Genomic DNA, 15659 nt, shown 5'->3' on the forward strand with positions numbered 1-15659 from the left:
GAGTGCTGTATCCAAGCATGTTAACAGAAAGTTGAGTGGAAGGGAAAAGTGTGGAAAACCAAAGTCACTGCACCCGTTTACCAAGAATGATTTACCATGATTTGGCACTTGCCCACTCTGCTAAAAGCACCAAAAGTTGGTTAAAAGACCATGGTGTTGGTGTGCTTGATGGCCAAAAAACTCACCAGACCTGAACCCCAGTTTTGTCAAGAGGAAAATGAGAAACAAATGAGAAAAAAGAGACTAACAAATGCAGATGAGCTGAAGGCCACTGTCAAAGAAACCTGGGCTTCCACACCACCTCAGCCGTGCCACAAACTGATCAACTCCATGCGACACCAAACTGAGGCAGTAATTAAAGCAAAAGGTGCCCCTACCAAGTATTAAGTACATGTACAGTAAATGAACATACTTTACAGAAGGCCAAAAATTCACTGAAAGTTTTCTTTTTTTTTTTTTATGATGATGTATTCTATTTTGTTGAGATAGTGTATTGGTGGCTTTTTGTTAAATGTGAGCCAAAATAATCACAATTAAAAGAACCAAAGACTTAACCTACTTCAATCTGTGTGCAATCTGTTAATTTAATTAAAACACGAGTCTCACTATTTGAGTTGAAATACTAATTACTGAAATTAATAATTACTGAAATAAATGAACTTTTCCACGACATTCTAATTTATTGAGAAGCACCTGTATTTTTGTCCTCTTTGGATATTGACAGCTGAGGTCATGAACTGCTGTAATTCATTTCCAAGAATTAATTTCAACTATTTCTTGTAGGGAAAATATGAGAGAGTTAAGACAGAGTTTAGATTTATACATGAATATATATGAATATATGAAAAATAAACACGAATATATATGAAAACACTACATGATGATGATTCATAAGCATATACAAAATGGACTATACTGAAACATTCCTGGCTCACTGATAGTGCACACATTAAACATTCTCTGGCACCCTTGTGACATTAACTCTACCCAAAAGCTCTCTCTATCTCTCTCTCTCTCTCTCTCTCACTCTCTATCTCTCTCTCTCTCTCTCCCACACACACACACACACACTTGACCCCGCCTCTCCAGCGGGAAACACTAGTCTGGTGCTCTCACTCAGGTCCGGTAGCGCATCTCATTATAAACGAACGCGCGCGAGTCCTCAGATTGAGAAACTGCGCATCCACGAGGAGTCTACTAACCTCATCCCTGTTTGAAAGGTGAGTCATCTCATTTTATAGTCTTATTGCTCAGAATAATTCAGTTCTCTCATGTATTTCTCAAGATTCTGTGACTGTTTATAGTCAGTTTAAAGTAGTGGATTAGACAAAAATTAAGACGCATCCACAAAAACAAAACATGAGTAATATTGTAATTAGACGTTTAGTTAATATTTGCAATACAATACTTTAGTATGTGAATATTATATTATACGAATGTAGCCCATTTTATTCAGAAGTGGAGTACTGCAATCTCATCACTTAGAGATAAGTAATTACAAGATTTTAATACAAATTAATTTTTGGATTAACTAGTTCAAGCCTGCAACTGAATGGATTCAGTTCCCCATCGACTGATAAAAGTATATGGCTCACACACTTTGATTGCTACATTGATTCATACATTGAATCAGCATTTGTGTTTTGACTTTGTGTTTTTGTGGAAATCCGAATCTGAATTTTTTTTTTTTTTTTTTTTTTTTTTTTTTTGACACCCCGCGTGCATATTATTAAATTGGCTACTCCAACATTCCAATAAAATCCACATGACTATGTAGTTATTAATTATCAAAGTTTCATTAATAAAGTGTCTATTAGGCCTATATTGTAAGTTACGACTTTAAATTTGCTGAAGAAGATAAAAAATCATTATTAAGTGTGTTTATGAGAGAGAAAGAGTGTGTGTCAGAGAGCTATAGTTCGCCTGTGAACATGAATCAAATGAAAAGCTTTACACCTGGCAGGGCAAGGATTGTAGATTTCCGACCTGGATTGACAATATGTTTTAATGAGAGTATTTGAGAGCAGGTGGCTTGTAAAGAAATTGAAATGATTAAACACAATGGCAAAAAAATCGACAGCTGAATTAAGTGACTTCTAGAGATTAATCTTTGCTGTTTCTACTCACCTTCCATAGGAGATAAGCAGGCTGAGTTAAGGCATTACTGCACATAGACATTTGGGGGAAAACATGTCTTATGCATTCTGTTTTGATGGGAAATGGCATTGCAAAGATTTTTGTTCATCTGATTAATATATGCATGCCAAACATGTCACTTTGTTGAGTAAAGTCAAAATATTGTAACGCCATTTAATCAACTTCATATTGGTTAACAAAATAATTCTTGTTTTTAATCTCCCCCCTTCTTAGGCAAAGCCTTAAGACTGATTCACGGCAAATACTGTAGGTGCTGTTGAAATAGATCTGAATGTGTTCAGCTTGACAAAGGGTATTTTCTGACGCTAGATTGATTCATCATTTTAATTTGGATTTAAAGGTAAAACAAAAGTTATTCTGAGAAAGAGAACTGTTGCATGAATAATGCATGCTGTAATATATTTGATCATGGCCACACATCTCACTTCCTGCAGCTGTTGTGCAGCAGATGTGTGAGGCTATAGGAAAGGTGTCACTTTAGGAAGAAAAGTGTTTTCACAGAAAGTTTTAACAGCTCTGTCAGAACTATGTTATAGAGGTTACAAGAAGAGTTCACACAAAATTCACACGCTTATGTCATTTCAAACCATATCACTTGCTCATTTTTGACGGTAGGTTGTCTTTTACATTTGACTTCAGTGTATAGCAGCATCACAGTGCTTGATATGAAACAAGTAATACATTCTCTGAGAAATCCAGTTAATGTACTGATGTGTAGGAATGGATTCACCCAATATACACTTCAGATCTACAGCGCTTTCTTCCTGGGCTTCTTTGTAAGCATTTTAAAGGAGTTGTAAACTGCCTTTGTTTTTTTATTTTGTACTGTTCTCTGAGGTCCACTTATAATGTTATCAAGACGTTTTGTCATGTTTTGAACCCCCTCATCAGAACGCTCTGTGTCGGATTGTAGGCTCTGAAGTAAACGCCCACTGCTATGATTGGCTAACAGTTGTGTATGTTTGACATATATATTCCCCTGAAACCTACAGGATGTTTTTAATGACCTCTTATATGTCAAAAGATCAAGAGAATTTTAGTTTATCAGTTCATGACACCTTTAAGACTGGAATACACTGTGACTTATGCAGATTTTCCATAACAATCTCATGGCATTTCATAACTATTTTACACAATTTGGTGGCTAATTTGTATGCATGAGATCACATAAATTCATACAAGCTACCCAATAATTCACTTAATTTTCATGCATCCCAGTGGCAAGTTATATTTATGGTTGGAACTTCAGGGTTATTTTTTCCCCTCAAACTTGTATGTTTTCATTTTATTCACATTGTATGAAATCATGCAAAATGGCCTTCTTGTTAAGTACCTTTCTTTCCAGTCTGGACTCAACAGTAGTCAACACTAGTTGGCTAAAGTATGAAGTAGTCTGTGGATTTTGGGCAGTTATATTCAATAGATTTTGTGTAGAAATGACATATTGTACTGAGGCTCAAACTCAGATTTTTTTAGCTTTAGGCTATAGCTGTGTCTTAATTAAAGCGTCTTGGAGACATTGCCACAGTTCATCAGGATTGAGTCTGTCTCAGTTTGTTCTGTTCCTTCATGTTATTCCAGACAGACTGGATGATGGTGAGATCAGATCTCTGTGTGGAGACTCCTTGTGCATTCAAAAATCCCAATGGATTATTTCAAATAATGGCAAAAGAAATGTTTGTAAATGTAAACTGATATTTCCTACAGACACATTCCAGCAAAAGATAGAAAAAAAACTTAAACTTAAAATGTGTGTGTGTGTGTGTGTGTGTGTGTGTGTGTGTGTGTGTGTGTGTGTGTGTGTGTGTGTGTGTGTGTGTGTGTGTGCAAAATACTAATTACCTAAGATATATAAATGTTATTAAAATATTGCTATAACACTGTTACATGCTAGTGCAAAATGAAGGCATCACACCTTGATGAAATGTTCTCGTTGTGATTTTTTTTTATGTTATAGCCCTATTTTAATAAAGATATTTAATAGGGCCTCAGATTTCTTGTTTTAAAGTGCTCTCTCTTCAAAGAGCATCTAACAACCTTGATGTGAACAGCTTCTAGCTGCAGTGATTGGTCACAGTTTATTGTGATTTTGACAGTTACTATCAGCAAAATTAGGAACAAGTTTCCTAATAAATTTTGTGTGTGTGTGTTTTGTTTCATTCTCTTTTTAATTGCAGTTATATTTAGGGAAAGGTAATATATTGAATTTTAGAGATACCATTGAAATAATTGCATAATCAATATAAAATTGAGTAAAAATATAAAATATTGATAGTGAATATCAGAGACAGCACCAATAGGCAATTTCACTCCTGTTAACTAGCAAAGAAGTGCTTATGTGTTCCATCAACTAGTTCCCGATCTGAAAGCGTTTTAGTGCCGGTGGGAGCATATGGTCATGCCACAGAGCATCTCTTAAACCAGAAACCATTGACAGACCTACGTTCTTAGCTAAGGCTGCACTGTGTAAAATCGAGTATGTGAATTATATTGCTGTAAAGAAATGTCTGTTAACCATTTTACACTATTTTTATCCATACAGTTACATTTGTATGTGCAAATTTTAATTAAAAGAAGCAAGTGGTCAGTAGAAGTTGCATGTGGTCGAAATTTTGAACTTTGTTTTTGCACTAAACATTTTGAAAATGTGCTTTGAACTAATAGGTGTTTTTATAAAATCATGTTTTTTTTTTTTGTTTTTTTTTTTTATGCGTTTAGAGTAAATGAAAAATATAAAGATACATATCGATTATATATAATCAAAATTTGGAAAATATTTCGATATAAAACTTTAGGTATATGGCCCAGTCCTAGTTTTATTTAGGTTGTTTCAGCTATTTTTGGCTTGTTTTGAGTTATTTTATACATAAAAATCTTTTTGACAGCATTCTACGGCTAACCGCAGGGACACTGATTCAGTTCTGTTCACCTGGGCTCTCGCTCTAACGTAAGCACTAAAAAGCACCTCAATAGTTCCATTAGTCTGTGTTTTTACCGGCTGAGCATAATTAAAGCACCCAGAGGAAGGGGACTCTATCACCCGGTTTAAAGAAACTCACAGTATTCTGGAGGCTGACAATAACACATACCTCATAATGCGTGTTTACTTATTACATAAATATAAAAAGCTGTTTAGTTTGGGTGCAATTCAAAAGCAAGCATGTACATAGAAAACAAAAAAAAGAGAGTCCACAACGAGAGTTTTTCCAACATTCAACACACATCATGATATTAGGTCTAAAATAGCTCAAAGGAATAGTTTGCCCAAAAATGATCGGGTATATCCAGTATGTCTAGACAATTATTTCTTCATCAAAACAGATTGATCCTCTGGATTGGTCCAAACAGTCGATTAAAAACCTCAAAATAATCCATGTGACTCCAGTCCATCAATTAACTTGTATAGGGAAAAGCTGCATAACTGTAATAAACAAATACATAATTGAGATGTTTTCTGGCTGTTCCTGTTCACCTGCCTGAATTTCCTAGTTTGCATACTTTTTGATGAGTTAGTTCCCACACCTGTTCTTTTTCTCCCTGATTGTGTTCCCCATGTATTTAAGCCCTCAGTTTCCCTCGGCTCATGGCTTAGTATTGTTTGTTGTTTGAATTGTATTGGGTGGTTTCTCCTCTTGGACTCGATTCCTTCCTCGTGTGCTTTATTATACAGTAACACAATTACAGAATACTGGACCAAATACAGCTAAATTATTTGCAGAATTGTTTTTCTTCACACTGTTTTTATGGACTTTCCCAGTGTGCAACTCTTTTTGCTCAAGCAGGGGAATTGATTCATCAAGGACAACACAAGGGATTTTTTAAATCTTGCATACCTTACACATTACCCAGACAGCTGCCTGTATACTTTTCACTGTCAGACTTGCCAAGGACTAGGCTAAGCAGTACAGTCATTAAGGGAGCTTCACTGCCTACAGTATGTGGAGTGAGTATTGGTGAGCTGTGGCTCGCCCTTCCCTGCTAGAGCCCCTGACGGACGGCGAGCCAGAGCCTTCCTCGAGTCACGAGCCAGCACAAAAAGGAAGTTCCTGAACTTATCATCGCCCCAGAGCCTCACAACACATCTGACCAGGTGTGTGAGCCAGCAACACTTCATGTGCCAGAGGGAGTTATAGTAGAATACAAGAGCAAGGAATGTAGACCCACCCACATTCCGGTTACTGCGAGTGAGCTTTTGCTGGTTTATGAGCCTTTTTTATAATATTCTCGAAGAGTTTGATCCCCTGTTTCTCTTCTCCATTGGTTTCACCAGCCCCGAACCCCCACCCAGCCTCCCTCTCCCACCTCCTCTTCAGGAATCTGTCTATTCCTCATCTCTGATGGCTCCAGTCAGTAAACTTGTTAAAGATGAACTTCACTAGCCAGCCACCGGAATTGAGTGTGGAAGTGAAAGTGGAAGCGTTTAGTTAGACACTCTTTGCTCCCGGTAGTGACACTCGCGTGTTGTTTCCATACTCTATAACAGATAAAGTGAATTAAATGCAATATTTGTCAAATACACAGATATTTCAGACATGTTTTCGTGAGCAACAGAAACACTTTTTATATACTGCTTAATACAGCGCCATCTGTACAAGAATAAAGTTCAACAAATACATACAGTATACTATAAATCCCAATAAAGTGGGGGTAAATTGGCTTTTATCATTGTTGACTCAATATAACAGCGCGACTACAGTAAACAAAAAGTTTACTGTTATAAAAACACAGATTTGTGAGCATTATTGGAACCGAAATGTTAGAATAAGCATGCAACACATGCAGTCCTTGTCATCACAGAATCTGACCAATGAGAATAAGGTGTGTCATCATCAAGGCTTTCGCAGCTGAGTTTGAGCAACTGCAGTGGCTGATCTAGGCTGGTGGTCTTGTTTTGCTGCAGCAACAATCAAAGTCTGACAAATTTTCCAACCAGAATGCATTGTTTTGAGAGGCAGCAGTCGGTGCGCAGACCAATCAGCATCTGACTTGAAGCAGTGCATGCCAGTTATAAATTTTGTCCGTCTTGAGATGGTACTGACGCCACGTCACTGTCATGTGTGGCATCAAAGTACCTCGATAACACCCCCGGAGAGCACCTGGCTGACTCAGCCGGCACAGTTTCTCCAGAGTGCTTGCAGGAGCTCTAATGACAACACTGCTATTTCATGGTTGGCCAGATTCACTGCATGTCCTGCAAGCACTATTCTCGCCGATTGGTCTGCACAGTGCTGTTTCAAGTTCAACATACCTATAGTCTCTTGGCTCATCCTCAGTCTGCTTCAGGCCTTCCAGTCACCTGCTCCATCTAGGCTTGAGGATCCTCTGCCTCCTGCTTCTGAACCCCAGACTCCACCTATGCCCTTCAACCGATCAGCTCCACTGGGCTCCCTCATCCCACTGGCTCTGCCAGGGAATTCCATTCCTCCAGCTTTGCCTTGTCCCTCTATCCTTCGGGCTCTGTCTGGCTCCTCCTTCCTCCTAGCTCTGCTTTTGTCCTCCGATGCTCCAGCTCCACCATGTTCTTTCAGGTTACTTTCCATAGTTTTTGATTAATTAGTTCCCACCCCCCTCCCCTATTACATTCCCTGTGTATTTAAACCCTTAGTTTCTCTTAGCTCAAGGCCAGTATTGAATCTTTGTTGGTGGTTTCTCCTTATTTATTAGAAAGGACTTCTTGGACTTTATTCGAAGTGTTGCATAAAGCAACAAGTTACAATAAAGAGCTGGATGATATAGTTACATTTTTCACAATTATATTTTTTGTTAACTCTGTCTCTCATAATGCATATCTCACAATTAAATTCATTTATTTTTAGTCTTCTCAGAAAAACAATCAAGGCATAAAGCAAAGGTTTTATTTATTTTTGCAAAAAGAACAAAAATGCCATGCAGAGACCTATGTGGACAGTTATAAGTAATGATGCAAAATGGTGGACCTTGTGCTTTACAAAACATTAAATTAATTACTGAAAATAAGCCTTTCAAAGCAATCTCCAGTTTTGCTACAGTGGTTTAAAAAAAGAAAACCTCCATGGTAACGTTTTTCAACACTGTCAAACAAGTCGCAAGATAAGAAGAAAGAGTGTAAAACTAGCATATTAAAACTGTCTTTAGAAAACTTAAACTGTCACTTCAAGTTACTGTGATGATCACATTTAATTAAATTCAGATATTGAAAATGCATTGTAAATATTTAATTTCTCATCCAGTGAGGGCTTGTTAATTTATCATTCATCTAACCTAGTCGACACCCTGGGGATGTTTATTCAGTCTGGTCTTTGAATGTGCTTAAGGAAGATTTGAGCTAATTAAATAAGTTGTCTCTGGCATTCAGCTCATCCTTCTGTTTATATAAAGTCAACTGAACTGAACTTATGGCCATCTTTAGAACCGCGTTGTCCATAAAAACAATTTAAAAACAATCTGTGAAGAGAAATTGGTGCTTCATTTATCTGATGCATGTAAAAATCAAGGACCACAACTGATACCTGACAATAAGTATTTTTAAATGTCAAAAAAAAAAAAAAAAGAAAAACTCCGATTGATAATAAGGATGATGACAAAATAAATTAAGCAGTTGCTACTGCTTTTGCAACACCTGACTGATTGGTAAAGAGACCAAAAACAGAAAACACAATCACTGTAGTTTTTTTAGAGTAAAGACCAAAGAGCATTTATTCTAAATCTATGAACACTTTTCTTACTTAATTAGAGGACGTGAGTGAATGAGGCTCAACAGCAACGGTCATGTCTGACTGCAGCCGAGACGCATCTTTGACTCAAATCATGCTGGCTTTCATTAGTGTCCTTACAAGTTTCTGTTTACTGCTGTTTGAATTGACAGAGCATACACAGAAAGGAACATGCAGATCTCAAGTCCTGCTGATTCTTTTATGAATAACCTGCTACGGAAACCAGCCATCTAAAGTAAGTCAAGGCTGTAATGAAGAGCTTTTCGATGTGACTCCTGCATCACTAATGTTCAGAAGTACTGCTGTGCAGAAAGTGGTTCGGTATAGAGAACAGGATCTTTGAAGGAAATTGTAGCTGTGCTCATTAGAGTTTGAAAAAGTCACTTCATTATATGAGCCAGCTGAACTTTCAAGACAACCTAGCACCTATATATTGCCAACTGCATGTTTGGTAGCACACGCCTCCACAGGACGCACTCAACTGGCTCGCTTCTTCTTCAAACATCTGTTCATGGTTTAAAATTCAGCTAATGAGTTGAGTTATGAAGAAAGCTAACCAAAGTGTATCTCTTTCCTTGTTATTATGCCAAAACAGCTACTGTTTAGGTCTCTACGAGCAGTATACCAGCCGTGAGCATGGATGGCAGTAGTGGCGAATGGCTCAGCACTCAAGTGCCCTCATCTTGCCTGGAAAACTTCACCATGGAGAATTCCAGCAGGGGCCAAATCTATGAAGTCGTCCTGCAGTCGACGAACACGACTAAACATAATCCCCAGTTTGTTGGTGTGGAGCTCCTTCAGTCCTTTAAACCCCTCATCATCCCGTGCTACGCTCTCGTGGTCCTGGTTGGAGTTTTCGGGAACTATCTGCTGCTTTACGTCATCTGCCACACCAAAAAAATGCACAACGTGACCAACTTCTTCATCGGTAACTTGGCGTTTTCTGACATGCTGATGTGTGCTACCTGCGTGCCCTTTACCCTGGCATATGCTTTTAACCCTCGCGGGTGGGTTTTTGGAAGATTCATGTGCTACCTGGTGTTCCTCATTCAGCCTGTGACTGTGTACGTGTCGGTTTTCACACTGACAGCTATTGGGGTGGACAGGTGAGTGATGCATGCGAGCGTTGTGTCTCTTGACAGTGTGACCAATTCATCATTGCATCAGAGTTTTATTAGCATTTTGGGGCTTTTGTGAAGCATGGTTACGTAACAGATTGATTCAGTGGATTCATCACGTAGTTTCAAAAAGTCTCTTATATTCATTTCTTTACAAAAATGTGATGTGAAACATTATTACAATTTAAATAAATAACTTTTTTATTCTCAAATATTTTAAAAGCATTTATTTGAAATAAAAATATATTTTGTAACATTTGCAAGGTCACCTTTTTTTATATAAAAAAAGTTAATGCATCCTTGCTGAATAAAGGTATTCATTTCTTTGAAAAAAAACAAAAACAATCTTATTAACCCCAAATTTTGAATAGTAGAGTATATGTATGTTTAAGTATATAGTGATCTATAGTGTCACATATAGTGTAAGTATAGTGTATATAGTGTACATATAGCCTAAGTATAGTGTTTTTAGTGTACGTATAGTGTATATAGTGTACATATAGTGTTAGTATGAGTATATAGTGTTTAAATTTGTCTGTGTAACAGGTTTTTGTAAACATATCCTTACATGTACAGTGTAGCGCAACAAAAATCTATGTGGGATATAGAAGTTACTGCCTCGTGTCATTCACTTCGCATAGGTGATAATATGATGACTGGAATCATTATTTCTTTAAATGTTTAAAATGAAAAATTTGTTCTGATCTACTAGCAATTCGACTTCCTTCAAACTTGCCACTGCTGTATAGTATTTAGCTTGAACATTTCTTTAACAGATTTTTGTTTGAACAGATTTCAAACTTTTCACCATGCCTTTATGTTTTAGCTGTCCTTAACAGCTCCTTCCTCAGATACTCTGCTAAAAACATCTATTTGATTTGAATTACCATGCTTATTGTGTTGAAATCATGCATTTTAAAGCCATATCAGTTTACACTTTTGATATATACCCTATATATAGGGTTTTCTGAGCGCACGCACAGAAAGCAGCTGTCACACAGTACTAAACTGAGTTCTTTTTCATCTCTTATTCCACTCAAACTGTCAAACAGTTTATGTTAAAAAACACACCTGAGTTACAAAAATGGTCTGTCATGTCTGTGAAGGTAAACCACTGGGAAAGAAATTGCATGTTTATATTAGATCTGTGTAGATTTATACAGTAAATAAATTTATAAATCCACTGCTCTGTTGTGTCCTCTGAGACTGGGACTCTAAATAGTTTTCTGTGCTCATCTGTGCAGCATAAAACAGAACGGTAACTGTTAGCATGTATTGCTCAATTTTTCGCCATTACCTGCTAAAACATGGTGTCGCCATGGGTGGAAACTTGCAGATTAAGGGGAGGTAATATTATAATAAATTCCCTTTTCTACATCACGGGGGAGTGAAATCTGAGCAGCTTGCTTTTCATAAGCTTGCAGAGAAAGGCGTACCAAAAACAAAATAACTGGTTCATTCTTTTCACATTTTCTGGGTTAGTACGTGCACTGGGGAACCGATTATGGCACTTAAACACGGAAAAATGTACATTCCCATGATATGCCACCTTTAAAATAGATAACAAAGTGAAATCATAATCAAGAGTAATATAAACGGCTCTTTTTCTGGGGGCCAGACGAGCCTGTAAGTTCTTATGTTACACAAAAAAGCAATGCTATTATGTTACACAATTGTATAATGATACATTCTACAGAAAGCTGGAAGGCTAAAGTAATGTCAACATACTGCCATATGTAAAATACCAAGGACATCAAAAATAAACCAGGACTTCTAATCCCCAAATCTGAAAAGAAATTCAAAGTGGATCTTCTCTGTTTAACTTTGTGGCTTCGTACAGCCTTTAACCTTCACACTTCCCTCCTTGCGTAGGCATGTGAGTCAGTGATGGATGATGGTGCTGAGCTATAGTCAAAGAAAATGAAAAATTGCTGGTTTATAATAGGTGCATTAAGAATCCATTTACCTTACAGTAAAGGCCGACATCTCCTGTACATCATCTTGTGGTTCATCTCCTGTGCTTTTACACGTGATGGAGCCTACATGAATACTGTCTTTAAAAGCTTTTGATATTATCGTAGGTGTTTGGATGCAGACCCATTCATCTAGGCTGGATCGGAGGCAAGGAAATGTGCATCAATTGATGAGCAAGCTTTTGCATCAAAAGATCCCAAAGGTTTCTCTCACCTTAAAGCGAATGAAAAGAGTTCATTTACAGGTCTTGTTTTGATCCAATTTCTTATAGCCCACTGATTATATCTCAACAAAATCAGCATGCAACATTTTGCATTTGCTTCAGCTTAACGTTGTCTTTATATCTTAACACATAGTTCTCAAACTCAAATTGGGGCCACTAGTCATCTGGCATCTCCAAGGTCAATGACATACAAGAGCTTCTTTTAAAATCCTAGCTTGAAGCACTTTCCTATAAATAGTTTAATATGAAACTATGTTTTCTATACCATCTTTAGGTTTGTACATTTTGTGCTTAAAAAGATGACCAATTTCAAATGATAGTGTCAATTCTAATAATAAATCAGTCCGATAGAGAATAATTTTAAGCAAGACAGTACATAAACCTTGACCAATCAAATCCTTTAAACTAAACTGGCTTAAAACTGTATGGGCTTGTTCACACAGAATGTGATTTTGGTTTCCATGGCCTTCGTTACAGTTTTGTAAACATGTGCTAGGCTTGACGTGATCAACATGTTTTTAAAAGACTCAAATTTAACTTTTATAAGATCAAGAAGACCTTTTACTTTTTGACATTCAGTTGCGCTTTGTAAACAGATCTCTTTGTTACTCATTAGCATTTGGGAAAGATCAAATAGCATGTTAGCGCCGCTACCGAACTAAATGGCTCTTTTCAGTGCTTGATTCCCTCAGAACTGAAGGATCGATTCCTTATGAAATCGAGACTAAATTCTAAGACTTGTAATCAATGACATTTTAGCGGAACTATATTTATTACAATTAATGTTTTCTTTTCAAGCAGTTCCTCATTTTAAGATTTGTTCTTCATTAATACTGTATGTACGTATCACCTTGACAAGTTTTCAGTCAAAACGCATTTTAAAGGGATACTCCACCCAAAGATTATAATTGTCTCAACATTTACTTGATACAGGTGTGTGATCACTACTGTAACTTGTTGCCTAAAGCTGTCATTTTAACTTCTAGATACTATGCTACGGTTCATCCGCTGAAGAAGCGCATCTCAGTTCTGGCCTGCACATATCTTCTGTCAGGGATCTGGATTCTGTCGTGTGGTCTGGTGGCTCCGGCTGTGGCCCACACGTACCATGTGGAGTTCAAGGAGGAAGGTTTCACCATCTGCGAGGAGTTCTGGATGGGGCAGGAGAAAGAGCGTCTAGCCTATGCTTACAGCACACTCTTCATCACCTATGTTCTTCCTCTGTCCGCACTTTGCATCTCCTACTTGTGTATTTCAGTGAAGCTTCGCAATTGTGTGGTGCCAGGTCATCGCACCCAGAGCCAAGCGGAAGCCCAGCGGGCTCGGAAACGCAAGACGTTTCGTCTGGTGTCTTTAGTCGTCGCTGCTTTTGGGATCTGCTGGCTGCCGATAAGTGTCTTCAATGTTCTCCGGGATATTGATATAGACCTGATCGACAAGCGCTACTTCCTGCTGATCCAGCTATTGTGTCATTTGTGTGGAATGAGTTCCTCTTGTTGTAACCCGTTTTTATATGCATGGCTGCACGATCGTTTCAGGGCGGAATTGCGCAAGATGTTCACCTGCCATCGACGGATTGCCATCGGGATTCCTGCACACAACTGCGCCACTGCTAGTGTGGTTCTCTGACAGAAAAAGAGGGCATCTAGTTAGTTCAAAGACTACTGAGGCTAGAAGAACACTTGGGTCACATACTTTTGGAAAAGAGAAAGTGTTCACATTGGTCCTGGCTGGAACTCTACCATCTGTAAGGTTCTCCCACATGCATCTCGTTTTAGATGGACACAGATGGTATTTCTTGGATGTACAAGCCATGTGAGAAAGCTGTTGGATTTAGCCACAAGATTTCACCATGCTGTCTGTGATTTGGATATGGATTTTCTAGGAAGGAAAATGCATGTTGGTCACATTACAGAGAAACGGTCGCTAAAATACTGCAACAGAAACATACAGATACCTAGCTTTCAGAAAGCAAATGCTTTAGCTTTAAAAGTGAATTGCAGCTTATTTTAATGCCTTTCAGACTTTAGGATTAATTTTTTTTTTAATTGCATGTGTTTATACAAGATGTCACTGAATATATATTAACATCAAACAGAGAAAATATTCAAAAAGAGCACATGGCCTAGAAATACTGTATGAGATATCAAAACCTTTACTAATTAAATATTTTCTAAACTTTTCAGGCCTATAATGTCATTATATACAAAAAAATGTTTTGTCTGCACAGGCAAAACATTATTTTTATTTTACAGCCAATAATATGACTCTGGATGTTGTTTTGTAGTTGAATTTGTTCATTATTGAACCAAAAATCCAGTATATTCTCTGTTCTGAAAGTGCCAAAATGTGTCATGTGACAGAAAGTCTCATTCGTGTGATTATAGCTGTACAATTTTGTATAAATTCATGTAACGTTTCATAATGTTGCATTAATAAACAGTGTCTGGACTGGCGGATGTTTTATACACAAAGATATATTACTTGGTAAACAAAACCATTTCAACTTCTTGTTGTTCAGGTAAATGCGTACAGTGTGAATATCTCTGTAACATTATGTTTTCCAAGACCAAACCAAGGATTATTGCTCAAACATTGGTTTAATGATCTGTACAAACCTCCAGATATTACTGTTTGTGCTAATAGTGCTGTAAATGAAGTGAAGCACAGAATGTCATGTTTTGAAAACAAGTGCATGTAATTTACAATCATATGTAAATGTAATATATTAAAATTGATATTAAATGCAAATAGCGAGATTAAGAGTGTTTTCGACCAACATAAGTAGGACTTAAAGGGATACTTCACCCAAAAATGAAAACATTGTAGGGTTCCTGCTGTCTATGGGTAAGAGGGCTTTTGGAAATTATCAGAAATATCAGAAAGGTCTTACGGTTTGGAAAGACATGAGGGTGAGTAATTAATGACAGACATTTTTGGGTGAACTATCCCTTTAAGTACATCTATATACTAGGGATGCACCGGTTGACCGGCCATAAATCGGAACCGGACGTTTTTTGCTTAAAATACGCGATCGACAAACGGCCGGTTTTTGGTCTTTTTTCGGGCCGATTTTTCCGGAAGTGCGCTCGCATGCACAGACTACATTGTAATCGTTCGCTATGTCATTTGTGTGGAAGAGTATTTCGAAATCTGTGCGCAGGACACAGGCAGCCGATCAGTACTGGAAATGCAGAGCTTCATGTCTGAGGCACAGATAGCAGGAAGCGAACAGCTGCAATTCTGCAAACATAATAGAATATGCTGCTCAGTCCGCAGACACACTGCCATAGCAGTATTACACCTGACTGATGTCTTTATGGGTCTTCGAACTTTCTTTTAGGCCAAGTGGAGACCCCGTTACACACTGAATAAAAATGAGTTCATAACAGGGTTATTGTAACTCAAACAAAAACCATACAAACTTGAAGATGAAATATATATATATATATATATATATATATATATATATATATATATATATATATATACACG

The 15659-nt window shown here is 37.5% G+C and overlaps 1 protein-coding gene across 2 annotated transcripts; it reads left to right on the forward strand.

Annotated features, from left to right (window-relative positions):
• The first annotated feature begins 1169 nt into the window (after positions 1–1169).
• On the forward strand, positions 1170–14796 carry prlhr2a (prolactin releasing hormone receptor 2a). 2 transcript variants are annotated; one of them, XM_052564027.1, is made up of 3 exons: positions 1170–1220; positions 9445–9955; positions 13151–14796. In XM_052564027.1, exons 2-3 carry the CDS (start codon positions 9486–9488, stop codon positions 13791–13793), a joined length of 1113 nt encoding a protein of 370 aa, XP_052419987.1. In that variant the 5' UTR covers positions 1170–1220; positions 9445–9485; the 3' UTR covers positions 13794–14796. The 2 variants fall into 2 exon arrangements, with proteins under 2 accessions (XP_052419987.1, XP_052419988.1); XM_052564028.1 differs by lacking the exon at positions 1170–1220 and adding an exon at positions 9001–9084.
• Positions 14797–15659: the final 863 nt, after the last annotated feature.

The sequence above is a fragment of the Carassius gibelio genome, chromosome B8 (genome assembly GCF_023724105.1).
Source record: "Carassius gibelio isolate Cgi1373 ecotype wild population from Czech Republic chromosome B8, carGib1.2-hapl.c, whole genome shotgun sequence".
NCBI lineage: Eukaryota > Metazoa > Chordata > Actinopteri > Cypriniformes > Cyprinidae > Carassius > Carassius gibelio.